This window comes from Lepidochelys kempii, chromosome 4, assembly GCF_965140285.1.
Source record: "Lepidochelys kempii isolate rLepKem1 chromosome 4, rLepKem1.hap1, whole genome shotgun sequence".
Taxonomy (NCBI): domain Eukaryota; kingdom Metazoa; phylum Chordata; order Testudines; family Cheloniidae; genus Lepidochelys; species Lepidochelys kempii.
The window spans coordinates 58,287,791-58,315,464 of NC_136383.1; the positions used below are offsets into that span (position 1 = coordinate 58,287,791).

Below are 27,674 nucleotides of genomic sequence, written 5' to 3' on the forward strand. Positions count from 1 at the left end.
CAGACCTTAATCTTACTGTAATGCATTTTCTTGTTTTTATTAGTGATGCCTCCATTACAAAGAATGCATGCAACAGGAAACAATAAACGCATTTGCTTCTCTCACTGTTTGAGACTAATTAAGTTCACATCCAGTTCATCTCATATCTGCAGGATAGGACTATGAGCCTTGTGCACAGCTTCCCTTTAACCAGTTCAGTGCTGTTTGGACTTCATGATTTGCAGTCCCTGTATATGTATGAAAGAGAGAAACAACTTGTCACTATAGTTTTCCAGTGAAGTTTATTCAGTGGTAGTGGGACGGTGGATTGTAATGATGATCTTGTGGACTGAAAATAAACACAGGTCATAGATTCCATGAAATGAACATATTTGTGATACCAGGCAGCATGAGTGGGGCTGATTTGATTTCTCTATTGTCTAAGGAGACTATTCAATGAAAGCTCTCTCCTGTTTCCAGGCAAACCCTGACAAATCATATTTTCCCCCTGACACACCCACCCCAGCTTCTGTGCTATGGGAACCACATGGAATGTTTTTTAAATCCATTCTTATATAAGTCAAATTGTTTCCTTTTCTGCCCCCCCCCCTTCTGTCCCTGTTGTTTCCACGTAAATAATTTACTCTCTGGTATTTTTTCCAATAACCTGTTTTGTTTATGGTAACACACAAAGACTTTTCTGTTACTTAGGATATGTCTACACTGCAAGTGAAGTTGTGATTGCAGCATGGCTGGGGATACCTGTGCTAAATTGGATTCTAGCTAGCATGGGTAACAGCAGTATTGAAGTCGTAGTGGTGCAGAATTCAGCATAGGCTAGCAGCTCCTGAGTGTACTGTGATTTCCTGCCTTGTGTGCTGAAATCTATAACCCTAATGCTGGATTAACAGGATTTTTTAAATTTAATAATAGCTGTTTTAAATCATTTATTTGACTTTAATAACACACTTCCTCAAATGATCTGTTAACAGTTCTATGTATTTTTCTTTCTTCTGTTTATGTGACCCAGGAGGCATTGTCAGCAAAACATGTCTGTTTGGTAACGCTCAATAATAGAGCTGGGTGGGGAACCAGATTTTTTCTTTTCTTTTCTTTTTCTTTTTTCTTTTTGCAAGAATTCCACGATTTTGATTTCTACTCCAAAATGGAACACAACCAAAACATTTAGAAATTTCCCACAAAAGAAAACTCTGAAAAAATGTAGTTTTGGGTGAATCTTAGCGTTTAGTTCTGATTTTGACATTTTAAAGTGTTTTAAATATAAAAACAATGAATTTTGTTTGAAAAAATTCTTTCAAATTGAAAAATTGAAATGGTCTGTTCCAAAAATGTTGAAATGGTTTTTTCAGCATGATCAAAAATGCTTCATATAATTTTTTTCAAAACAAAATGTAGTTGAAATCACACCATTTTTCAGAACCTTTGGACTTTGATGAAAGTGGAATTTTCATCAAAAAAACAAAAAAAAAAACAAAAAACCTGACCAAAAATATCACCACTTCTGTTCAAGAAGGCATTGAAAAGTTGGCTAAGATTCCCTGCATTGCAGAACTATTTAGCATTAAATCTAAAAAAAATAGTTACATAATTCTTTTAAAAATCTGCCTAAATGAGCCTGTCTTCCTGAATTTGGAACTAAATTTTAAAAGAATCAGTCATAACACTTTGCATTTCAACAATACCCCTCAACTGAGCATCAAGGTGTCTTACAAACATTAAGAAAAACCCTCAGATCACAATTAAGGAATGCTTTAATGAAAGTGCCTAACTTCCTGTTGACTTCAATGGCATGTAAGTACATGCTTATGTGTGCTTAAGTGCTTTCCTGAATAGGGATGTTTTCCTGACTTAGGGCCTAAGCCTCATAACTGTGAAGTAGCAATATCCTCATTTTATAGATGGGGAAACTGAGGCAGTGACTGGCCCAAAGACATCTTGACCAAAATCACAGAGGAAATTTGGGGTCTAGCCCGGAAAGAACCCAGCTCTCCTGACATGCAGTTTGTCTACACTGCCCCACAATTTGGAATACAGGGGTGTGCATAAGAGTTCGCATCAAAGTGCTGTGTTGTAACTTCCCTATGTAGACTTGTGGCAATGAACTGAAACATTCCTAGTATAGTCCTTGTCAGACAGGACTACATTCATGCGAATTAGGAACATTTTTAGTTTGTGCTTGCAGCATCACATGGGGAAGTTACAGTGCAGCACTGTGGCAAGCACTGTGTTCACACACTCCCCAGTCTGAACCGTGGGGCAGGGTAGACATAGCCTCAGATTCTTGTTTGTTTTTTTTAGCTACAAGACCATCCTAACTAGACCTATGGTAATAAAATATCAAATCAAATTAGTAGGTCAAACTGATACTTTTGTAAATGAACACTTAAGAAAATGTCAAGAGTTGTAATTCAATAGCTATGTAATTTCAGAGCACAAAATTAATACTAGGGAATGTTGTGCCTTAAAAATGGCTTTTGCAGCAACACTTCCAATTTTTAGTCTCTAAGGTGCCACAATGACTTTACATTGTTTTTACTTCCAGTATTGGTATTAGCAGGTGTTTAAGAAATTCTTGGTCTTATTCTACTTGTTAATTCAAGCTATAGTCTGGGCAAGCAAAGACTTACGATAAATCTAACTTTTAGAGAAAGGGTGTGTAGTTATCTTTACAATCCATAGTTTCTCAGTTCTGCTCCCCCCTTCTTTATCTGTCATCATGATGGGCTTATACACAGGAAGGAACAGAGAAACAGGAAGGCTATTACACATACTTTTTCACAGTCTGATTGCTAGTGGTTGCATCTTGGATCCAGAATCAAGCTTTCACTTTTTAAAAGAGTAATTTCTCTTGTCTTGGTAGTTGTAAAGGAAACTTCTTCAAATGCAAACAGATGCAGTGGTATCTGCATGAGTCTGCAGACATCCTGAAACAACAGCTTTGAGAGAATTGTGAACTACCTGAGTAAACTCTGAGGCTAATGATGTATTGTCAATACAACTATTTCACTGATCAAGGCATGAAAGAAACAGATGATCATATTAGGAAGATCTACGCTATCTACTATAAATGGCTTCTCATTTGGTGGACGGAGGGTAGGCTGCAACTCTTACCCCAACCCCAGTCTGATCCCTGAGTGTGACCTGCTCATGGATCTGATGCTTTCCTTCTTATGACCCATCTCCCATCATCTAAGCTTTTCTGTTTTCTTCTCTTAAAAATATTTTTCAGAGTCCAGATGACTTCCTGTCTCCACTGTCAATTTTCATCTTTTCATGCAGGATCAGATGTGGAAGTAGAGTGCAGCAGAAACAAAACTTAACCCTACAAGGTTCTATATATTATTTTAACTAAAGTTTATGGGTATGGGGTTTTAAATGAGCCTAAACAAGAATGGGTTTGGAACACAATCCTGGTGGGAGGTTTGGATAGTAACTTCCTCAGTTGGGGAGACAGGATCACACAAACACTGCAGTTTGCTCTTGGTGTGCATTTCAAGGCACCATGTAAATATTAACCAAACACCTCTTCCTCCCTTCATATATCACACCATTTGCTCACCAGGCATGTGACCAATACAACTTATACCAGACAGCTGCAGTGGGACAGGAGCCAGCAAACAGAGCTGTAAACGGGGGAGTGTGAGTGAGAGTCTGAAAGGGGAGTTTGTATTGTGGTGCTTGTTCAGGGTTTGTTTTTGCTGTGGGTGGTAGTGTTTTGGAGTGGTTTGTGTTTCCCAGATTAACAGGATTTAGGTGGGAAGGCTATGACAGATACAGAGGCAGCAGTGGGAGTGACCCAAGTAGTGGAAGACACAATGAAGATGACTGGATGTGGAAGCTGTGGTATGTACATGGTCCTGGAGGGGATACCTGGAAAGAGTTTTGTCTGCATGAAGTGCCGTCTGATAGAGCTTATGGAAGAAAAGATCCGAGGAGTGGAGATACAGGTGGAAAGTCTGGTTGAGTTTAGAAGGGGGTTCGAGCAGATTATGGAGCAAAGACATGAGGCAGCTGAAGGGAAAAGCTCAGACTTACAGATGGAAGCAGGACCGAAGAACTCTGAGGGGGACTGCTGGGTGAAGAAAACGGACAGTGGAAGCATGTGACTAAGAGAACCAGGCAGAGGAAAAGACAGGCTAGTGAAGGAGAAATAGAGCTCAAGAACAGGTTTGCAGAGTTGGAAAATGAAGAAGGGGCTCAGCAGGTGGTCACTGAAGGTGGAAGAGCAAGGAAGAAGAGAAGAGCGGCTAGCCCTATAGGAAAAGGGGAAGAGTCAATGGAGACAACACCAAGTATGAGCCCCAGGAGGATACAGGATGGGTTGAAGAGGATTACAAGGGAGAATAGGAATGGAAAGAACTTACAGCCAGAGGGAACAGGGGATAGACCAGAGAATCGCACCGTCAGCAGGAAAAGGCAGGTCTACGTGATCGGGGACTCATTACTGAGAAGAATGGACAGGCCTGTAACCAGAGCTGATCCAGAGAATAGAAGGGTGTGCTGTCTACCAGGTGCTAAGATATAGGATGTGGACCTGAGGTTGAAGAGGATCTTAAAGGGAGCAGGAAAGAATCCACTGATCATCAAATGATACCGGTAGATCAATGAACAAATGATACTGGTAGATTCTCACTGGAACGTATCAAGGGAGACTCTGCCAGGCTGGGGAAGATGCTTAAGGAAATCAAGGCTCAGGTGATCTTCAGTGGGATTGTGCCTGTTCCTAGAGAAGGGCAACAAAGGTGTGACAAGATTATGACTATCAACAGATGGCTCAGGCAGTGGTGCTGTAAGGAGGGCTTTGGAATGTATGGCCACTGGGAGGCATTCATGGACAGAGGACAGTTCTCTCGGGATGAACTTCATCTGAGTAGGGAAGGAAATAGACTTCTAGGGTGGAGGCTGGCACAACTGATTAAGAGAGCTTTAAACTAGGAATTTGGGGGAGATGTCTAGGTAATCTCCACGCTGGATTTTAACATTAAGAGGGAAGAAAACAAAGTAAGAAAGGATACAGCCGTGGGTAGGAGAATGGACATAAGGAGAAAGGGCAGTGTGGATACCAGTCTAATAGGCCGTACTGGCTGTAGAATGTCCGTGCCTAATTGGGTAAAGAATGTGAGCGAGGCCAAACAGCAAAAATTAAGATGTTTGTACACCAATGCAAGGAGCCTAGGTAACAAAATGGAGGAACTAGAGCTACTGGTGCAGGAAGTGAAACCAGATATTGTAGGGATAACAGAATCATGGTGGAATAGTCGTCATGACTGGACTACAGGTATTGAAGGGTATATGCTGTTTAGGAAAGACAGAAATAAAGGCAAAGGTGGTGGAGCAGCATTGTATATCAATGATGAAGTAGAATGTAAAGAAATTAGAAGTGATGGAATGGATAAGACAGAGTCCATCTGGGCAAAAATCACATTGGGTAAGAAAACTACTAGAGCCTCCCCGTCATAGTGCTTGGAGTGTGCTATAGACCGCCGGGATCTAATTTGGATCTGGATAGAGCCCTCTTTAATGTTTTTAATGAAGTAAATACTAATGAAAACTGCATGATCATGGGAGACTTTAACTTCCCAGATATAGACTGGAGGACAAGTGCTAGTAATAGTAATAGGGCTCAGATTTTCCTAGATGCGATAGCTGATGGATTTCTTCATCAAGTAGTTGCTGAACCGACAAGAGGGGATGCCATTTTAGTTTTGGTTTTGGTGAGTAGTGAGGACCTCCATAGAAGAAATGATTGTAGGGGACAACCTTGGTTCAAGTGATCATGAGCTAATGCAGTTCAAACCGAATGGAAGGATAAACAAAAATAAATCTGTGACTACGGTTTTTGATTTCAAAAGGGCTGACTTTCAAAAATTAAGGAAATTAGTTAGGGAAGTGGATTGGACTGAAGAATTTATGGATCTAAAGGCAGAGGAGGCCTGGGATTACTTCAAGTCAAAGCTGCAGAAGCTATCGGAAACCTGCATCCCAAGAAAGGGGGAAAAAATCATAGGCAGGAGTTGTAGACCAAGCTGGATGAGCAAGCATTTCAGAGAGGTGATTAAGAAAAAGCAGAGTGGAAGATGGGAGGGATTAGCAAGGAAAGCTACTTTACTGAGGTCAGAACATGTAGGGATAAAGTGAGAAAGGCCAAAAGCCATGTAGAGTTGGACCTTGCAAAGGGAATGAAACCAATAGTAAAAGGTTCTATAGCCATATAAATAAGAAGAAAACCAAGAAAGAAGTGAGACCGCTAAACACTGAGGATGGAGTAAAGGTTAAGGATAATCTAGGCATGGCCCAATATCTAAACAAATACTTTGCCTCAGTCTTTAATGAGGCTCTTAGGTATAACGGTAGTATGACAAAAGGGAATGAGGATATGGAGGTAGATATTACCATATCTAAGGTAGAAGCAAAACTCAAACAGCTTAATGGGACTAAATCAGGGGGCCCAGATAATCTTCATCCAAGAATACTAAAGGAATTGGCACATGAAATTGCAAGCTCATTAGCAAGAATTTTTAATTAATCTGTAAACTCAGGGGTTGTACTGTATGACTAGAGAATTGCTAACATAGGTCCTATTTTTAAGAAAGGGGGGAAAAAAGTGATCCGGATAACTAAAGGCCTGTTAGTTTGACATCTGTAGTATGCAAGGTCTTGGGAAAAAAATTTGAAGGAGAAAGTAGTTAAGGACATTGAGGTCAATGGTAAATGGGACAAAATACAACATGGTTTTACAGAAGGTAGATCATGCCAAACCAACCTGATCTCCTTCTTTGAGAAAGTAACAGATTTTTTTAGACAAAGGAAACGCAGTGGATCTAATTTACCTAGATTTCAGTAAGGCGTTTGATATGGTTCCACATGGAGAATTATTAGTTAAATTGGAAAAGGTGGGGATCAATATGAAAATTGAAAGGTGGATAAGGAATTGGTTAAAGGGGAGACTACAGCGGGTCATACTGAAAGGTGAACTGTCAAGCTAGAGGGAGGTTACCAGTGGAGTTCCTCAGGGATCAGTTTTGGGACCAATCTTATTTAATCTTTTTATTACTGACCTCGGCACAAAAAGTGGGAGTGTGCTAATAAAGTTTGCAGATGATACAAAGCTAGAAGGTATAGCCAATTTAGAGAAGGACTGGGATATCATACAGGAGGATTTGGATAACTTTGTAAACTGGAGTAATAGTAATAGGATGAAATTTAATAGTGAGAAGTGTAAGGTCAGCATTTAGGGATTAATAACAAGAATTTTAGTTATAAGCTGGGGACGCATCAGTTGGAAGTAACAGAGGAGGCAAAGGACCTCGGAGTTTTGGTTGATCACAGGATGACTATGAGCCGCCAATGTGATATGGCCATGAAAAAAGCTAATGCGGTCTTGGGATGCATCAGGAGAGGTATTTCCAGTAGAGATAAGGAGGTGTTAGTACCGTTATACAAGGCACTGGTGAGACCTCATCTGGAATATTGTGTGCAGTTCTGGACTCCCATGTTTAAGAAGGATGAATTCAAACTGGAACAGGTACAGAGAAGGGCTACTAGGATGATCCGAGGAATGGAAAACCTGTTTTATGAAAGGAGACTCAAGGAGCTTGGCTTGTTTAGCCTAACCAAAAGAAGGCTGACGGGGAGATATGACTGCTCTCTATAAATATATCAGAGGGATAAATACCAGAGAGGGAGAGGAATTATTTAAGTTCAGTACCAATGTGGACACAAGAACAAATGGATATAAACTGGCCATCTGGAAGTTTAGACTTGAAATTAGACAAAGGTTTCTAACCAACAGATGAGTGAAGTTCTGGAACAGCCTTCCAAGGGAAGCAGCGGGGGCAAAAGACCTATCTGGCTTCAAGATTAAACTCAATAAGTTTATGGAGGAGATGGTATGATGGGATAACATGATTTTGGCAATTAACTGATCTTTAAATATTCATGATAAATAGGCCCAATGGCCTGTGATGGGATGTTAGATGGGGTGGGATCTGAGTTACTACAGAGAATTCTTTCCTGGGTATCTGGCTGGTGAATCTTGCCCACATGCTCAGGGTTCAACTGATCGCCATATTTGGGGTTGGGAAGGAATTTTCCTCCAGGGCAGATTGGAAGAGGCCCTGAGGGTTTTTTGCCTTCCTCTGCAGCATGGTGCACAGGTCACTTGCTGGAGGATTCTCTGCACCTTGAAGTCTTTAAACCACGATTTGAGGACTTCAATAGCTCAGACATAGGTGAGAGATTTATTGCAGGAGTGGGTGGGTGAGATTCTGTGGCCTGCATTGTGCAGGAGGTCAGACTAGATAATCATAATGGTCCCTTCTGACCTTAATATCTATGAATCTCTAAAAATGCCCTTTGATACTAGTTGCTTGCACTCACATTATGAAGAAGTAACCTTAGTTTAGCTCGTCATCTGCCATGATGATCTCCCTGGAATAGGGCTCTGGGAGAAGAAATCTCCAGGAGAATTTCTCTCTTCCTCCATTCCTCACCCCCTCCAGCATCTCATCTGCAAGCATAGAATTTGCTTCCCCACCAAAGAGTTCATGGGCTCCACCCCAAAGATGCTGGATCCCCAGGAATCTGTGGAGGCTGAGAACACCCATGAGAAGGGGTAGTGTGGCCTAACAGGCCCCAGTACCCTTTCCCCAGCTGGTTTCTTGGCAACTCTTTTCTACTGGAACCACTCCATGGCATCTGGAACTACTGACATGGCATCTATGCGGAATTGTTTGTGCTTGTGTCATTGTTCATCATTATATATCTATTAGAGAGATTAACTACTTCACCTACCACTGAAATGCAGCCACCTCTATGGTGGGAATGCAGGAGTATGACAAGAAGTGAAGAATAGGAGCAACTGAAGCCAATAGGAGCGAATTGAAGAATAGGAGCAATTTTAGGTAGGCAGAACTGAATGGCCAGTTTATTCAGGATACCAGGGTTCATGCCCTTACCCTTGTGAAAACTGTCAAGAGAATTTTACTGTCTACCAAGCCATCAGGATTTTGATTTTTAAATCTAATCTGAATGAAAGCAGCACAGTGTTTCCCTCCTCCCCTTAATACCATGTAGGAGATTAACTCAGTATTGACTTTGAGGGGAGAGTCTCACCTCCTGAAGCAACAAAACCATTTCTACTGCATTGCTGGTTTTCTTTTAAGGTCTGTCAAGCTATTGATTTGGCAGGCTTGATCCTTGGCTTGTGAGATTGGACAAACTCAGAGCCCAGGATAGTATAGTTACTGCAGACAAATGAGTTGTATATTATTATCTCATAATAACTGATCTTAGTAACTACATGCAAAATATAATAATTGTTTACACAAGCCAAAAAGTGTGATAGTCATTCTCAGTCAAGTAGAGCCACCTCGTGGTAGAAGATGAGACTCAATTTTTTTTCTTAAGCTGATTGACCTTTCTTTTTGACAGCTCACAAACAATGGATTTTTCAATGCTCATATTAACAGGGAAATGACAATTAAAATCTGATCAACTAATGAAATTCAGTTTGCTCCATCTCTCTCTCTCTCTCTCTCTCATAGGCTTTTTACTGCAGGGTTTTCTGTGGGTGCAAAGATACAAGTAGACACTTTTTTTTTTTTAAAGATAAGAGCATTGAGGCATTTGTCTGAAGAGAAATCAAAGTCCATAATAAATAAATATATGTTAGAAGTAGACAAAGAAGAAAAAAGTAGATCACATTTTCCAAGTACTAATGTTGATAGTGTTTCTTTGAGTAATACAATGGTAGAATTAAAAGTACCTTGTGAAGACATTTGATTCCTTTTCTTCTTCTTTTACAGTAGGTAAACATTCACCTTCAGCTAGAAGAGAAAAGACAACCACACTGTTACCTTTGGTGATTCTTTCAAACATTTCAAAATTGTGTTCATTTTCAGAGTGGGGACTGCGAACCAGAAAACTCCAGGGTACAGATATAGTTCTTTTTATCTGTAATATTTTCACATTTATGATTTTGTTTGATATAATTATCAGCTATTTTAAAAGTGTCCTGCCCTTGTGGCTGTATTTGAAGTCCTGGTAACCTTTATGACATTTATTTCAGTTGTTTGTGTGTATATGTATGTATACACATAGAAAGTGCCTTTCCTTGTCCACATGCATCTTTGCCATAAACTCAGACTACAAGGATTATTTTTTATCTATTCACAATACAACTATTTACATTCACATCTGTTATTTCACAAGATTAGTGCAGCCAGCAGTTTGGGGTATTTTTGTATGTGGTGCTGCTGCTGCAGAAATATGTGAAATGTTTGCTGACTTTTTAAAATGTGAACATCTTTTTACAATAAATATTTCCCCATCTACTGTATTTAAAGCAATTGACATATTTAATGTTATTATTATTATTATTATTGTTGTTTAATGTTTATATTGTGGTAGTGCCTACAGACTAACAAGGTCCGAGGACCATCCTGCTAAACACTGTACAGACCTACAGGAATTGACAGGTGTCTACCAAAAGAGCTTACCACCTGAAAGACAAGATATAATAGGGGGATGAAGCAAACGAGCATTTGGGGGCATGGAGTAAGGCAACCAAAAGATTAGACTATGTGCAATTCTTAGCCAGTCTGGAGTAGTAATCACATTGTGCCACCTGTGTAGGTGTAATCAGGTTGCAGTTAACTCTGTGCATTAAGGAAGAGGTGAGTTTTGAGAACTGACTTGAAGGCAGCTTAGGTGACACGTTTGAGAATTTTGACTGGGGAGCTCTTCTCATGCACCAGGGGCAGCCTGGGAGAAAGCACAGAGGTGCTTCAGGGAGAAGTGGATCAGGGATAAATTAAGGCTGCCATTAATGGCAGAGCAAAGGTGGAGGCTGGCAGCTTGATAAGCAGTATTTCTGACAGATAAGGTGAATCTAAATGGTGAAGGGCCTAAAAGGCAAAAAGAAGGAGCTCGTGTTTGATGCAGTAGACGATAAGGAGCCAGTGGAAGGATGCAAAGGGGGGTGATGTAGTCATAGTGATGAGCCAGGAAGATAATCCTGGCAACAGTGTAATGACTAACTAGTGCTAAGGGCTATGAGTAAACAGTGATTTCTCTTAGAATGCACAATATGCAACACACTAGTGCAGACACACTGAATACTGAGAAAGCCAGATCTTTTAAAGAGACAAGTATGCACCCCTAAAAAGCAATTTTTATTTAAAAATGTAAATACAGTACACGTGTTTAATAAAAGTGTCTACTGAAAACTGAAACCTTTTATGATATTATATCTATAGCTATATATTATATCTACATCCATCATTTGATAAAAATAAGCACCTAGCCAGCCTAAATACTCCTGATATTTGCTTGTGCAACTATTCTGGTATTGTAGGCTGAAGATCAGGACTAAAAATGTTTTAGGAAAATTAGCGACAAAAATATAAAATAGCTCTGGTATTTTTTCTATTCATGGAGGCTACCTCAGACAAAGAGAGAAATGATTGGAGGGTTACCATGTACCATTTTTGTTCATGCTATTCATCCATTTATCGAGCTCTTCCATTTCTATTTCCATAACAGAGGGTGTGTCTTCTTCAAAAATAGGACTTGATCCAGGGAACAAAAGATGGGGTTAGACAATGTGTTTCACTCAAATAGACATGTAACATACTAGCATTGTATCAATTTTATATAATTCTGGCCTTAATTGTGGGATACCAATGCTGCTCTAGTGAGTAGATGTATCAGCCCAACAGGTCAGAAACAAATAATCATGGCCTGCAAATGGAACAAATGGGTATCTTAACTACACACTCTAGATAGGCAATTAGAGAATCATAGAATATCAGGGTTGGAAGGGACCTCGGGAGGTCATCTAGTCCAACCCCTGCTCAAAGCAGGACCAATCCCCAACTAAATCATCCCAGCCACGGCTTTGTCAAGTCTGACCTTAAAAACCTCTAAGGAAGGAGATTCCACAACCTCCCTAGGTAACCCATTCCAGTGCTTCACCACCCTCCTAGTGAAAGTTTTTCCTAATATCCAACCGAAACCTCGCCCACTGCAACTTGAGACCATAACTCCTTGTTCTGTCATCTGCTACCACTGAGAACAGTCTAGATCCGTCCTCTTTGTAACCCCCTTTCAGGTAATGAAAAGCAGCTATCAAATCCACCCTCATTCTTCTCTTCTGCAGACTAGTCCCCTCAGCCTCTCCTCATAAATCATGTGCTCCAGCCCCCTAATCATTTTTGTTGCGCTCTGCTGGACTCTTTCCAATTTTTCCACATCCTTCTTGTAGTGTGGGGCCCAAAACTGGACACAGTACTCCAGATGAGGCCTCACCAATGTTGAATAGAGGGGAATGATCACGTCCCTCAATCTGCTGGCAATGCTCCTACTTATACAGCCTAAAATACCTTTAGCCTTCTTGGCAACAAGGGCACACTGTTGACTCATATCCAGCTTCTCGTCCACTGTAACCCTTAGGTCCTTTTCTGCAGAACTGCTGCCTAGCCACTTGGTCCCTAGTCTGTAGAAGTGCATGGAATTCTTCTGTCCTAAGTGTAGGACTCTGCACTTATCCTTGTTGAACCTCATCAGATTTCCTTTGGCCCAAAATAAAGGGTCTGATCCTATCCCATTGAAATCCATGGTGAAACTCCCATTGCTTCAATGGAAGCAAGACAGAGCCCCAAGTTAGAAATGTTATTTCAACCAGGAGGTTGGTTTCAGCAATGACCTAAAAATAAAAGTTCATAACTATACTAATTACATGTTATTAAATTTACTCTTTCCTTTACTGATCATTTTTAGAGACAGTCTCATGGTTGAAAGACTATTGCTAACTTTATTTTGTATTTTTAGCATGAGTTAAAGCAGGGGTTTGGTGTCATGACCCTGTTTTAATGGGGTCATCAGGGCTGGCTTAGACTTGCTGGGGCCCGGGGCCGAAGCCCAAGGACTTCAGCCCTGGCAGCAGGGCTGAGGTTACACCCTGCTAACCTGGGACTGAAGCCCTTGGCCTTCTGCTTTGGACCCCCCCACACGAGGTGGTGGGGCTTGGGCGTTGGGCCCCCACACCCAGGGTAGTGGGCCTCAGGAGAATTTAGGCTTCAGTCCCCCCTCCTGGGGTTGTGTAGTAATTTTTGTTGTCAGAAGGGGTTGCGGTGCAATGAAGTTTGAGAACCGCTGAATTAAAGGGAATCTCCCCTCTCCTCCTCTCCCTTCCCCCCCCATAAATCCATTTTAATAATTTTCAGCACTTACCATGAGGAAGGATCTCAGTAAAATAAATAATAAGGTAACAACTATCAGATGGATGAGAACTACTCTGCAGCCTGCTTGTTTTTACTGGACATGGGTTATTCAGTTCACACAAGATCCAGAGAATCATTACATGCCATGTAATAATGAGCAAGCAAATTTGAAAAATAATTGAACATGACATAAAGTTTATTCTGGGCAGATAGAATTTATGGACAGTCAGGAAGCTTGTCCCTGTTACCCAAAGTATAATTGTATCCTGCAGCATCCACATTTACAGTAAGAGAACCACTGGTGGCTTGTGCCCAAAACAAGTGGTGGGGCTGTAGACGGCAGGCTGCATCAAAGGCCGCATGGCACCTATGCCATACTCCACCTGTGTGGCTGAAATAATCCCAACAGAAGCCTGTATTCCCTGCTCGGTGCCACCTCCCTCTGCTGCCTGCAGTCTATGTGCTGAAGGATCAGAAGTCCCACAGTGGCGGCCAGATGTACTATAATCACCAGAAAGAAAAGGAGTACTTGTGGCACCTTAGAGACTAACCAATTTATTTGAGCATGAGCTTTCGTGAGCTACAGCTCACTTCATCAGACTGATGAAGTGAGCTGTAGCTCACGAAAGCTCATGCTCAAATAAATTGGTTAGTCGCTAAGGTGCCACAAGTACTCCTTTTCTTTTTGCGAATACAGACTAACACGGCTGTTCCTCTGAAACCTATAATCACCAGAGGAGCCTGCAAATGTTAGCAGGAGGTAATGCACCCTACAATACATCAATCACAAAAGACAACAGTGGTTATTATTTGGTGGGACTTGGGGTTCTTTCGCCTCCTCTAGGGTTAATTAATGAGAAAGGGTAAGTGTTGAAAGTGCAAAATATAGACTTCTCAAGACATGGAAGACATACAATAAGTTTAAAACCACAACAATAAGGCCCTAAAAATTAACATGGTCTACTTTAGCAAACAAGCCAAAACAATGAGCAACATCTATAAATGTTACCTTTTGACATTTTCACTTCCCAGTTCATCTGAAATAAAATAAGTTTAAAAAGTTGAATTTATAGTTAACTTGTCTTTAACTGTCCATTTTCTCTTAATGTGATATCCCAAATAGCTGGGAAATTCTGCAGTAGGTTTATTTTAAAGACTTAACAGTTTTGCTTAATTCTTTAGATTAAAACTAAAATGCTTTATACGTTTCTTCCATTAACCATGTCGTCTGTAGTTTACATAGGTGCTGATTGCTTTTAATCAGTAATTTTCTCTAATGTACTAAAAGAAGCTAACCACCAGCAACTCTTGCTGGTTATTAATATACATGAGACGAACAGGTGGGGGGGGAGACCAGCTGCAGGGGAGGACACGTGATCTCCCGACGTGACTCCTCCCAGGGCGGTCCTAGCGCTCTCCCCATCCCCTCCCCACTGCAGGTGACCAGAGGGTGGAATTCTGTCCTCCTGCTGCGCTAGCTCCCCCCACCCCACCCCGGCGCGTTCGGCTGCTCTCCCTAGCAGCCAGGCCCCAGAGCAGCTGCCAGGGAGAGAGCCTGGGTGCGGCGGCAGCGCGCTGCTTCCCGCCTGGGCTTGGCTTCCGGGACAGCGGCTGAGCGAGTCGGAGCCCTTCTCCCCCGCATGCTCTGCGCACAGCAGTAGCTGGCTACCAGAGAGCCTGGCTGGGGAGGGGACAACGGCAGACCACTCCCTGCCCAAGCTCGACTTCTGGGGACAGGAGCCGACTCTGAGCATGCCAGAGGGACGGGAGGGCTCCGGCTTGCTCGGCCACTGTCCCCCGGAGCTGAGCCTGGGTGGGGGCAACCTGTTGCTGCCGCACCCAGCCGCTCTCCCAGTCAGCCTCTGCGCTGCACGGGGCAGCATCCCTGGCAGCGTGGCTGGAAGAGTCTCTCGCCCCACCCCTTCCTCTCGTCCCTCCAGCAGCCGGCTTGAGCGAGACTTGACCCATGCCCCTCCCATGAGTCGCCTCGCCCTGTTTGGCTTGAGCAGAAATCAGTAGCTGAGGTAAACCTAAGCAACAGATCAGCGCAGTGGGAGTTCACATTCAACATGCGAACAGGAGACTGCAAACAGAGTTCCTTGAACCTAACAAGTTCCAGGAAGGAAAGTGACATCCTGAAAAAGTAACTGGTATAAAAATTGGTTTATTGCAAGCTTTGAGACAGGCCATGTGTAGTGCACCTATGTATGAATGAAAATCATAGGAGCTGGTTTCCGCATTGGAGGAAAAGGTAAAGAAGCTTGAATGATAGCTGAAATCTCAGAGTGCTAAATTACAGAGAGCAAAGGGAACAATTGTCAGGGAAGCTGGATGAGACGCCACACGAGAGATGGAAAATTAAAGAGGACGGAGGGTAGGATGAGATATTAAGGAATACTAGAAACCGTGGGAAGAACAGAAGGGAAATGTGCATATACAGATAGATGTAAATACCAGCGAGAGCGAGCAAGCAGTTAGGTGGTGTGGAATAGCAGGCCACTATACAGAGAACTAACCTCTTCTGCAGGGGCCTCAAAATGCTTTAGGAGTTCCAGCATGTAATAAAAAGAATGAAGGGCTGGATGTAATATCCACATTGTACAATTATTTTATGGTTCAAATCAGCTTATTTTAAATTCAGCCCAGCCAGAAGACACCAAAACCTCCAACCCACTCCAGCACATCCACCTTATCTCTCTGTTTGCCAACGAGTCATGTCAGGAGCAGTGGATAGGCTGAGTAGAGTGTCTACAAGGCTAAGACACCCAATGTATTACTTCCAAGCAAAAGGAAAACGTGAGCAGGAACCCAGAATTGTGCTTTGGCAATCTTTACGATCAAATTTCCAGTGGGCCTCTGAAAATGTACCCACATATTTACATGAACATCTCCCACACATATGAACAACCAGGCAGAAGCTTCATTACCCATTGGGTGGAAAAGCAGCATCACTTGCCCCATAACCTCAGCCGTGCGGAACACAATACCATCCACAGCCTCAGAAACAACTCTGACATCATAATCAAAAAGGCTGACAAAGGAGGTGCTGTTGTCATCATGAGTAGGTCGGAATATGAACAAGAGGCTGCTCAGCAGCTCTCCAACACCACTTTCTACAAGCCATTACCCTCTGATCCCACTGAGAGTTACCAAAAGAAACTACAACATTTGCTCAAGAAACTCCCCGAAAAAGCACAAGATCAAATCCGCACAGACACACCCCTGGAGCCCTGACCTGGGATATTCTATCTACTTCACAAGATCCATAAACTTGGAAATCCTGGGCGCCCCATCATCTCAGGCATTGGCACCCTGACAGCAGGATTGTCTGGCTATGTAGACTCCCTCCTCAGGCCCTATGCTACCAGCACTCCCAGCTACCTTCGAGACACCACTGACTTCCTGAGGAAACTACAATCCATTGGTGATCTTCCTGATAACACCATCCTGGCTACTATGGATGTAGAAGCCCTCTAAACCAACATTCCACACAAAGATGGACTACAAGCCGTCAAGAACACTATCCCCGATAATGTCACGGCTAACCTGGTGGCTGAACTTTGTGACTGTGTCCTCACCCATAACTATTTCACATTTGGGGACAATGTATACCTTCAGATCAGCGGCACTGCTATGGGTACCCGCATGGCCCCACAGTATGCCAACATTTTTATGGCTGACTTAGAACAACGCTTCCTCAGCTCTCGTCCCCTAACGCCCCTACTCTACTTATGCTATATTGATGACATCGTCATCATCTGGACCCATGGAAAAGAAGCTCTTGAGGAATTCCAACATGATTTCAACAATTTCCATCCCACATCAACCTCAGCCTTGACCAGTCCACACAAGAGATCCACTTCCTGGATACTACAGTGCTAATAAACGATGGTCACATAAACACCACCCTATACCGGAAACCTACTGACTGCTATACTTACCTACATGCCTCCAGCTTTCATCCAGATCACACCACATGATCCATTGTTTACAGCCAAGCTCTGCGATACAACCGCATTTGCTCCAACCCCTCAGACAGAGACAAACACCTACAAGATCTCTATCAAGCATTCTTACAACTACAATACCCACCTGCGGAAGTGAAGAAACAGATTGATAGAGCCAGAAGAATTCCCAGAAGTCACCTACTACAGGACAGGCCTAACAAAGAAAATGACAGAACGCCACTAGCCGTCACCTTCAGCCCCCAACTAAAACCCCTCCAACGCATTATTAAGGATCTACAACCTATCCTGAAGGATGACCCAACACTCTCACAGATCTTGGGAGACAGGCCAGTCCTTGCCTACAGACAGCCCCCCAACCTGAAGCAAATACTCACCAGCAACCACATACCACACAACAGAACCACTAACCCAGGAACCTATCCTTGCAACAAAGCCCGTTGCCAACTGTGCCCACATATCTATTCAGGGGACACCATCACAGGACCTAATAAGATCAGCCACACTATCAGAGGCTCGTTCACCTGCACATCCACCAATGTGATATAGGCCATCATGTGCCAGCAATGCCCCTCTGCCATGTACATTGGTCAAACTGGACAGTCTCTACGTAAAAGAATAAATGGACACAAATCAGATGTCAAGAATTATAACATTCATAAACCAGTTGGAGAACACTTCAATCTCTCTGGTCACGCGATTACAGACATGAAAGTTGCTATATTACAACAAAAAAACTTCAAATCCAGACTCCAGCGAGAAACTGTTGAATTGGAATTCATTTGCAAATTGGATACAATTAACTTAGGCTTGACTAGAGACTGGGAATGGCTAAGTCATTATGCAAGATAACCTATTTCCCCTTGTTTTTTCCTACCCCCCCCCCCCCAGACGTTCTTGTTAAACCCTGGATTTGTGCTGGAAATGGCCCACCTTGATTATCATACACATTGTAAGGAGAGTGGTCACTTTAGATAAGCTATTACCAGCAGGAGAGTGGGTTTGTGTGTGTGTGTGGGGGGGGGGGGGGGCTGAGAAAACCTGGATTTGTGCTGGAAATGGCCCAACTTGATTATCATACACATTGTAAGGAGAGTGATCACTTTAGATAAGCTATTACCAGCAGGAGAGTGGGGTGGGAGGAGGTATTTTTTCATGCTTTGCATGTATATAAAAAGATCTTCTACACTTTTCACAGTATGCATCTGATGAAGTGAGCAGTAGCTCATGAAAGCTTATGCTCAAATAAAGTGGTTAGTCTCTAAGGTGCCACAAGTACTCCTTTTCCATTTGGCGTATGTCAGTGATGTACCCAATACTAATGCAGGGGCATTTTCAGAGGCACACTGAAAGTTTGGTCCTAAGTGTCCTAATATTTGTAGGCTGACATACTTTTAACAGCACAAAATATTCCAAAATATATCAGTACATCTCCTTCAAAAGTTCCTACATCACTCTATATCTTTAAGGCCCTTCCTCTGTTCAGTTCTTATTGTTTCACACAGCGGAGTTATTGAGATAGGGTGTATGTACCTTCCTGAAATTTCATCATCTTATTGCAGAATACAGTTACCCTGATCATGTGATTCTTAAGCAGTTTACTTTGATTTGAACAAGTGGTTTCATAACAGCAATCGCACTACAGGGTCTCTGTGAAAGCTTCCTTGAAGTGCTAAGATAAATTCCCTCTTATCAAGATTTTACTGCTATTTTCAGATAGTTTCTCCTTGTCAGTAATGAAAGAAGTAAATTGTTCATTAGAGAAGTACCCTCAACAGTGAATTAGTAAGCATAAGAGCAGAACAAGAGAAAAAACACGCATGGTCAAATAGTTAGTTATCTCTTTGCCCTTGAATGTTACCAGAGGGCTGAGATGCCAGAGGATCTTATTATAGCCCATAGCTGTCATGGATGTGAGAGATAAGCAGAGGGTGCTAAGAAGCAAAACTAGACCAGTTTAAATGGGATACACTGTACATACTGTGCTAAGATTTAGTGAGGAAAACAAAACTCTAGAGTTTCATAATACATTCCATTTCTGCATATGAAAATTCAAGTATCGCTAGATAGAGAAATATATCATAAACATTGCATTCCATTTCCTGAAATCCTTTCCTGTTCATATTCAATATTTTCTACAAAGATCCTTCTAAAATTTGAAGTCCTAAATTTTACCTTGCTTAGACTTTTTCCTTTTATGACGTATCACAAAGAAAATGATCAGCAGAATTAGTAGGACTAGTATCACCGCAGGAATGCCAAACATTAAGGCAGGCGGTACACCTGCCGTTTCTGGGGTGTTGTCATTATGCATATCGTTTAACTCAGTACTTGCATTATTTTCTGTTTCAATATTGTTCTCAGTTTCTGTTGGTTCGACGGCAGGTTTCAGATCGTGGTCACCTGCAGTTGTAAAATATTCTGCAGATATCTCTGAGCTAGGTTTTACTGTACCATTCAATGCTGATGAATCATCTCCTGAAGTGTCTTCATTTGCAGTGCCTGCCAAATATATGTAAACATCTTAACATTTTCACTTTTTAATTTGATAATCAAAATAGATATTGAGTCGAAGCATATGATTTTAAAATTTCCTCTTCATTTCTCCTGTACCCATCCTGGTTTGTTTGTTTGTTTGTTTTTTAAACCACACTTGAATGTCTGCAGACTGACTGACCACAGTGATGGGCACTTCATACATAACCACATCATCCTTGCCAATTTGTCAAGAAAACTTATGATCTGGACAAAATTTCTGCTAGCTTGCTCTTATAAACAGCAACACATGTAACTCCATTCCCAGACAACCACACCCACCCGCTTGCTCTTGCACAATATAAATTCTCTCACACACCACACCACACGTGCAGCCATTCCTCTTTTCTCCGGAGTCCTAGACTCATCCTCCACCCACTCAATAAATTTGGCTCACCCTGTTATCTCTGACTCATCAAATCTCTCCTCTGCCCTTCATAAAATTCACCATTTTCTCTGTTTCTCCATTGTTTTCTCCCCAGAGTCTCTCAATTGGCCTGGGGTGGGGAGAGGGAGGAGACGGAGGCAGGAATAGGTCTGGCCCAGGAGAAGGCAAAGCCCATAGAAACTGCTGACTTTCACTCACCCTCCCTGTGGACTCTGCACTGGAGGAGCCAAGAACATAGAGAATTTAGTGGACACAATTGCAGTTCCTCTACCTCCACCTACAATGAGGCAGTGAGTAGAACTCCTCCTGCAGCCAGGCACTATAGCACAAGTAGCAGTTAAAGTGTTAGCTACCCTCATTTCAAATGTAACAGGGATGGGTTTTTTTGTTTGTTTGTTCAAGCAACGGAGCTACAGTTGATGACATTGATCACTGTGATGTGGGAAAACTTTCTGCCCGCATTGGGTTAGCAGAATTATTCAAGGCTGCCCCAGATAGATTTTATTAACTGTTGTGGCGTTTATCACTCGAACAACTACAACAACTTGTGGGCCCTATTGTGAGGCAAAACCTCCTGTTGATGTCAATGGGAGCTTTTGCCTAAGTAAAGGGTGCAGGAATGAATCCTTTGTACATTTCCATGTATCAAGCCTTAAATAACTCTCAGCCTAAAAGGAGCTGAAGTTGTGACTGCTCAGTGTTGTCTGCTATTCTAGACAGTCCCCTGTGTTCTGTGGCTTTCATTGTACTGAATACATGAGGGTAAGACTGTATGGCTGTTTTAATAACATATTGGATCTGATTCTGTGATGTGCTAAACACCTTCCTCCAAGGTGCAGATCTTCCTCAGCTTCCATTTAAGTAAATGAAAACTAAAGATTCTCAGCCCCATGCTGGAGGCACTCAGGACCTTCACTAGACTGGGACCAATAGTACTTTACACGTTAATTGCTTTATAAACGCATAAATCCTCATCACAACCCTGTGAGAGGAGCAATTACATCAATTCTACAAATGAGGAAATAAAGGGAGGCAAGTGAAGTGGCTTGCCCAGGGGGGGCACAGTGAGTCAGTGAGAAAACCGGAATTAGAACTCAAGATCCCTATCTCATGCTTAATCCATTGGACCACATTGCTTCTTCTCACTGCTAGATCTTTAGAAGGAAATAAGTATCTCTTGAGGCTGTATCCTAGGGAACAAGATTTTAAATAATTAAAATAATTTGAGTTTATTGCATTGTTATTGTAGTGATGATTTATCTATCTAGGTATTTATGCCATACTCATCACCTGAGTGCCTGGTCATTTTATCCTTTACTAAAAATTATTATCACAAAATGCTTAATATTAAAAATAAGTCATCAGACTACTTCATTCCAAACATAGCAACAACTTTTAACTGGTCTCCTTCAAAGGACTTTACAAACAATTAATTAGTAAAACTTAACTTCTTTACTACTTCCAATCTTCACTCAACAGCAAAACAGAATCTCTGCCTCTTGGGTAGGTAATACCCTTCATATGACCTCTTATATGTATCCTCTTATTTTTGCATGCATTGATAACGCATTATATTCTTGGTTCTGCTTAAACCCTGTCAAGAGGATCCACTGGCACAGGAGTTAATGTACTGCACTTTTATTCCTTGCAACCTCGTTCTTCCTGATTCTTCTTCCCAGAAATTGTTTCTAGTCACCACCAGTGTTTGCAGCAATTTCATTTGATAGTTAACATCATCATCTAATCATGATGGGCCAACACACCAGTATAGACATGTGTGTTGCAGACACCTGCATGGCTAACCCTAATACTGACATAACAGATAACCAACTCAGTGTCGCAGAACCATTTATCTGCATTTGCTTAATTACCCTCCTCTGATCATCCTTCTCTTGAAATCTGTCAGCTTCCTCTGCTTAACATACTGATAGCAACAAGCCCACTGCTAAAAATAGGACAAGCAGGGAGGGGGGGAGGATAATTTAGGTTTCTGTTATTTCTGGAGCAAATAATTTATAAAAGCTTTTCAGATGTCTGAAGCATGATGTATACTTGAAAGCAAGAACAAATAGTAACATCTCATTAACCACAATCCTCAACTTTCAGCTGGAATATATCTTGCATTTGATGTCCCGGAGAGACTGTTCTAATGTCTCTTCTGTTCTTTATTTGTCATGTTCAAGCTTTAAAGCAGATTTCCGATCACTTGTCTCGCTATTAAATAAAATTCCTCTTCCAGTCTCCAGCCAAAGATAATTTCAGATAACAGAGGGTGACCTTGTTAACATGTATATTTGTTCACTTCACATAATTCTAGAGACAAAACAGCATCTATCCCCACTTTCTTTTTCCTACGTGATTTAATTTGGGAGAATTAAATACATCCTTCAGGCTTCAGAGTACATCCTTCAGCCGTTCAGTAGCCAGTTATACAAAGCTGCTTCCAGCATATTGTTGTTACCTTCCGTGTTTTAACTGCTGCATTTAGAAATTATGTTTTAACTGCCTCCAGGGTTTAAAGCATGACTGAGGTCTCAAGTGATAGATTATGACTGTGATGATCTCACTGGCCAATGTCATACAGTCACTGCATAGTGTAGCATAGCTCCACTCAGTGGGAGGAGGAGTTACAGATCAGAGTTGAAATACACTGGTGGCACTAAGCATGGTAGCTTGCACAGAACCTGCCTTCATTTTATGGGACTCAAATGAGTGCTCTTAGTACCTTTCTTTGGGCCAGATTCTGACATCGTGACTCACAGTGAGTAGCACCTTAATCCACAAATAGTAATGTGACTCTTCACAGAATAGGATATTACACAGCATGAGTAAGAGTAATATTTAGCAGCCACTCAAAAGTTGTTTTAAATTTCACAATAGGACTTTTATCACTACTGGTTGTGCTAACGAATGAATGAAGTTGTTCATTCAAATTTTGAAAAGGACAAGCAGCATCGTTTGCAGACATGTACACTATGGCATGAAGTCTTGCTTAGCATCTTCTCCTCTTTAAAGCTACTGGTGAGAAACTGGTGAATCTTGCTTGACTCTTTCTCATCATTGGCCGTACAGACTAGACCATATTTCTCTACACAACAAAAGCAAGAATGATATTTTTGTTGACATAGCTGAACACAATGCTTGCTGCATTTCCTGCTCTCAGTGGTTTGCTGTCTTGATGAAGTAGGCAGGTAAACAAGACTTCTCTTTTTAATTTGAAGGGGAGGACAAAGCAAAAACCATGCAATCAGCTTCCTCTTTCTAAAGAATATAAATACATCCTATTATAAAATTGCCAGAGCAGACCTCGATTGTTCTGATAAAACAAATCCCTGCAGGGGAATGTTTTAAAATTACAGCTTTGTACCTGAGCACAAAATAAAAGGAAAAAAAATACAAGATTTCAATTGATGGAATAATCAGGATTTTTTTTAAAAGGGAATTTTGGTTTCTCCAAACTTTGCTATAACATATAAATAGTCCATGTGAAAGAAAACTCAATTTAGGGCTAAAAAAACAGAGTTAAAATACTATATATACTGAAAAAAAACATTTGTGCAAACAGAAGCCCCCCCCCCCCCCAACTGTGTTTGTTAATACACCCTATACTCAAAACATTATTTTTAAAACTTCTCCAGGTGGCATTATACATGGTGTAGAGGCAGGATTTTTGTTTTCCATTGGACTTTTTATTAGCAAACACTGTGTGTGGGGGGTGTAGGGGGGGAAAAGACTCCAGTTTGCCCAAGTGTTTCTTTCTACCTAATAACTTTTCTCTACATCATTTCTACTCTTTTATCTGATTGCATTTAACTGTTGATCTAAGGAGTGTTGCTCCTTGAAATGGGCAAGGCTTGCCCAGGTAACATGTTGAAACATTCCTCAGCTATGATACCTAGGAATCCTTAGAACAACTGAAGACCAGCTTGATTAATAGATATACTGTCCTGGAGGGGTAAAACAACTTCATCCCTGGTATAGACAGCTTAACTGACATTTCTACTGCCAGTCCTGCAAATTCTGACCAGCATCTAAGAGTCAAGCTGGGATCATTCATCATCAACATTAATAAAGGTTCTGCAGACCAAATTATGCGCTTAGTTACACCTGTTTAACCTTACTGTCCTGCAGTTTTGCCCTCAATGACACCTTGTGCAATTTCATTGCATTCACGAATTTGTGATGTGAATCTTCTCAAGAGGTATCACTCAAGATGACCTCTGTGTTTAAGACCAAATGAGCTAAAGCCTTTATTACCAGAAATCATAAGATACCTTCACAAACACTGCACACGGGTCACTGACTGGAATTTGATATACAGTTTAGCTGATGTATAAGAAGGATTCTCTTTCTCTGAGATGGCTCTCTAGTGCAGGAGTAAACAGCAGTAACAACTTGTTTGTGAATCAAATGGGAATACACACAAAGAGTTTTTGTGTGTACTCAACAGATTAACTCTTTGTGTGTACTCAACAGATTGAGTTAATCTGTTGAGTAAAAAGGTACCATTTTTACATGGCCACTTTTCAGAGAATTGCACTTTGATGCATCTTTAAAAAGAGATGATGCAGCAACATAGCAGTTGCTGCACCAGGCCAGATGGAAGGATCCTAGCAAACCCTCATTTCTTGCTTTATCACTTTGCTAGAAAATTATAACAGGCACATTTTTGGTCTCAAAATACATTAGCGGGAGACAGTTTCATAGTGACTGAAAAGAAATCTGATTTTACTTCCATTTTCAGCAATTATGCTAAGCTTCCTCATAGATTTTTTAAAAAGTTTTTATGTCTACAAACATTGATGTTGGATCAGTTCCATTTTTAAATTTATCATTATGAGGCGGAAAAGAGGTCAAGAACAAGAATCCCCCAGTGGTCCTAGCTATGTATGTGACTTCACCTAAGAGGTCTTTTCAGCAAACTATAGGGTGTCTGTGAATGCTGTTCGTAAAATCTACACAGCACATTTGGCTCTTGAACTGAGAAGTCCTCTTGAATTATGGCTAAAGGTGATAATAGGATGGGCACACAACATAAATTCAATCACCTCCTAGCTCTTGACATCCTCTGCATGAGGCACTGTTGAATATTGTTATCTCTAAGGCTGAACAAGGTTCTTGTGGAATAGCTCAGTAAGTGAGGAAGCGTTTCTGTAACTTCCTAAATGTTCAACATAGTACAAAGGGACATGGAACACTCCAGGGAATACCAGCAGAGCTCAGGTACAACCTTTATTTGCATTATAAAGCTGGCTGTGGTGAGGGGGTTGGTTACAATACAGTTTTCCCCAGAGATTGTTACAGCTTTGTCTTGTAGTGTACTTGGGACCAAATCTTCTTTTAGCTGTAATTCAATTTGTGGAACTTTGACTTTGCAAGATTCTAATATAGTTTGGAAATGTTATTTATAACATCATTCTATCCACACTGCAAGACCTAACTGTGCTTTCACCATCTTTAAGGCCTACTGCAGGGGTTCTCAAACTGGGGGTCGGGACCCCTCTTGGGGTTCATGAGGTTATTACATGGGGAGTCATGAGCTGTCAGCCTCCGCCCCAAACCCCGCTCTGCATCCAGCATTTATAATGGTGTTAAATATATAAAAAAGTGTTTTTAATTTATAAGGGGGGTCACGCTCAGAGGCTTGCTATGTAAAAGGGGTCACCAGTACAAAAGTTTGAGAACTACTGGCCTACTGTGTTGTAAATGGTCCCACAAACACATAGGTGAGACCTTAGAAAGACCACCTGAGAGCTCTGGTCCTTCATTGTTACTAGACCAAATTTAGAAAGAGACTTCCTATTCTGCATAATTTCCCTGATAATTATGGACAAGGACTTTTTTCTAATAACTTGGGTTATAACAGTCCTTTAGCATGGTTGTAATACAACTTTATTCCATCTACACAGGCAAGACCAAACCATGTTATAATTCAGTCATAGCACTTGTGTGTATAGGCATTACCCTTAACCACAGTAAGGTTTGCAGTATAGACAGGGACTATTGCCCAGACTTACGGCACGGCTATAATCCTTTTTTTTTTTTAATCCATTTTCACAATGGTCATTAAAACCATAATAAAAGTGGGGTAGCAATAACAGAATGACTCTCCTTTCTCCCCATTTTGTGCAGAACTGTTGCTTGGTACAGCAATTTGAGAACAGCTAATAATACCACTGTATACTGAAGGATTTCAAAAGTGGTTTGTTTCACACCCAAAGACAGGTAAGTAAAACAATTTGTAAGTTTTCTTTAAAACAGCTACCAACATTGTTCAGTTAGTGCCTCTGTTTCTTATGCAAAATACAAATGAAACAATTGTACACATAATAGTTTAATGATTTTTTGTTCAAAATTTAACTACTCAAGCCTGCAATACATAATTTTTTAAACAGTATGAATCATCCCTAGATTATTATTTTGCTTTACAAAAATTGTTCATTATGGCTGTTTGAAATATTCAACTGAAAACTTTGAATGTAATAAGAGTACACTTTTTTTTGTCCATTAAATGCTGTTATGAAGGACATGACTTTTACAGACAAAATACACCAAATGGTGAAAATCATAACAGAAAATAATGATGGGTGTTAACCAAACCCTGGTAACTAAAAACACCTGAGGATGTTTGCATCCAAATGTCATAGGTGAAGCTGATCTCTATTAAACAACAAACAAACCACACGCACACAGATGAAAGTAGCAAAGTTAAATAAAGCTGAAACAAACAGTGCAAGTTTTCACAAACCTCTGACAGAGAGATCAGGTTTTCAGGGTGTTACCTTCTAACAGAGTTCTATCGCTGTAGGCATAAAACATGTCTGCATAGTTCTACTTCAGAATGTGAAAGAGACTTTATTACTTACCATAATTGGCAGATCCTGCCGCGAGAAACAGGACAAAAAACAGCATGAACTTTTGTTTCTGTATGTTACATTTTTTGTGATTAGGCATGAGTCTCAATGTTCGTTTCTCCCTGTTTTACAGGAACAAGTACGTTTCCTGTTTCCTGCTCATGTGTATGTGAGTTAAATTTCTTGAGAAGATGTGCTGTATTTGATTGCTTTTAGGAAGTGATGTAATTCAGTTTGGGCCTGTCAAACGAGCCAGGATTGCAAAAGAGTGAACAAAAAAAAATAGATTGCTCTTCAAGTTCTGATTCAACTGAATCACCTACGTGATTGGCCACTCTTAGCCATTCTCAAGACCTATGCCTATAACATCGTGTCTGTTCTTTTATATTCAATGTCATGCTGATGAACGTGGTATAAATACCTAGATAGTTAGACCCTTGCACAAAATAAGATGTTTCTGTATCTGTTTGGAGGACTCCACATTTCTCACTGTTGGTGTGCTATATAGATGACCTCCTAGGGTCAGATTTTCAGAAGAGCCCATGGACTTCTGCCCACACACCCTGATGCACAAGCACAAGTTGTGGAACATGCAGAAGTACCATACACACTTTTGAAAAAACAGGTTCTAAATGCTTTAAACCATTGCTAAAAGAGCAGGATGAGTGGTTGCCCATGGCAACAGTTAGCTAAGCATTTTAGTGCACTT

General features: G+C 41.2%; 1 protein-coding gene across 2 annotated transcripts; it reads right to left on the reverse strand.

Moving 5' to 3' along the window:
* Window positions 1–55: 55 nt before the first annotated feature.
* Window positions 56–27,130, reverse strand: TMEM154 (transmembrane protein 154). 2 transcript variants are annotated; one of them, XM_073340066.2, is made up of 6 exons: window positions 26,978–27,130; window positions 19,364–19,690; window positions 14,233–14,260; window positions 11,485–11,570; window positions 9,767–9,827; window positions 56–227 (listed from the first exon to the last, which is right to left on the reverse strand). In XM_073340066.2, exons 1-6 carry the CDS (start codon window positions 27,063–27,065, stop codon window positions 212–214), a joined length of 606 nt encoding a protein of 201 aa, XP_073196167.2. In that variant the 5' UTR covers window positions 27,066–27,130; the 3' UTR covers window positions 56–211. The 2 variants fall into 2 exon arrangements, with proteins under 2 accessions (XP_073196167.2, XP_073196166.2); XM_073340065.2 differs by lacking the exon at window positions 56–227 and adding an exon at window positions 9,163–9,245.
* Window positions 27,131–27,674: the final 544 nt, after the last annotated feature.

Coding starts and splice junctions, on each gene's coding strand:
- TMEM154 (XM_073340065.2), bottom strand. CDS start 27,065: ATGCCTAATCACAAAAAATGTAACATACAGAAACAAAAGTTCATGCTG. Junction 19,691..26,977: donor GGCAGGATCTGCCAATTATG/GTAAGTAATAAA, acceptor TATATTTGGCAG/GCACTGCAAATGAAGACACT. Junction 14,261..19,363: donor AAGGAAAAAGTCTAAGCAAG/GTAAAATTTAGG, acceptor ATTTTATTTCAG/ATGAACTGGGAAGTGAAAAT.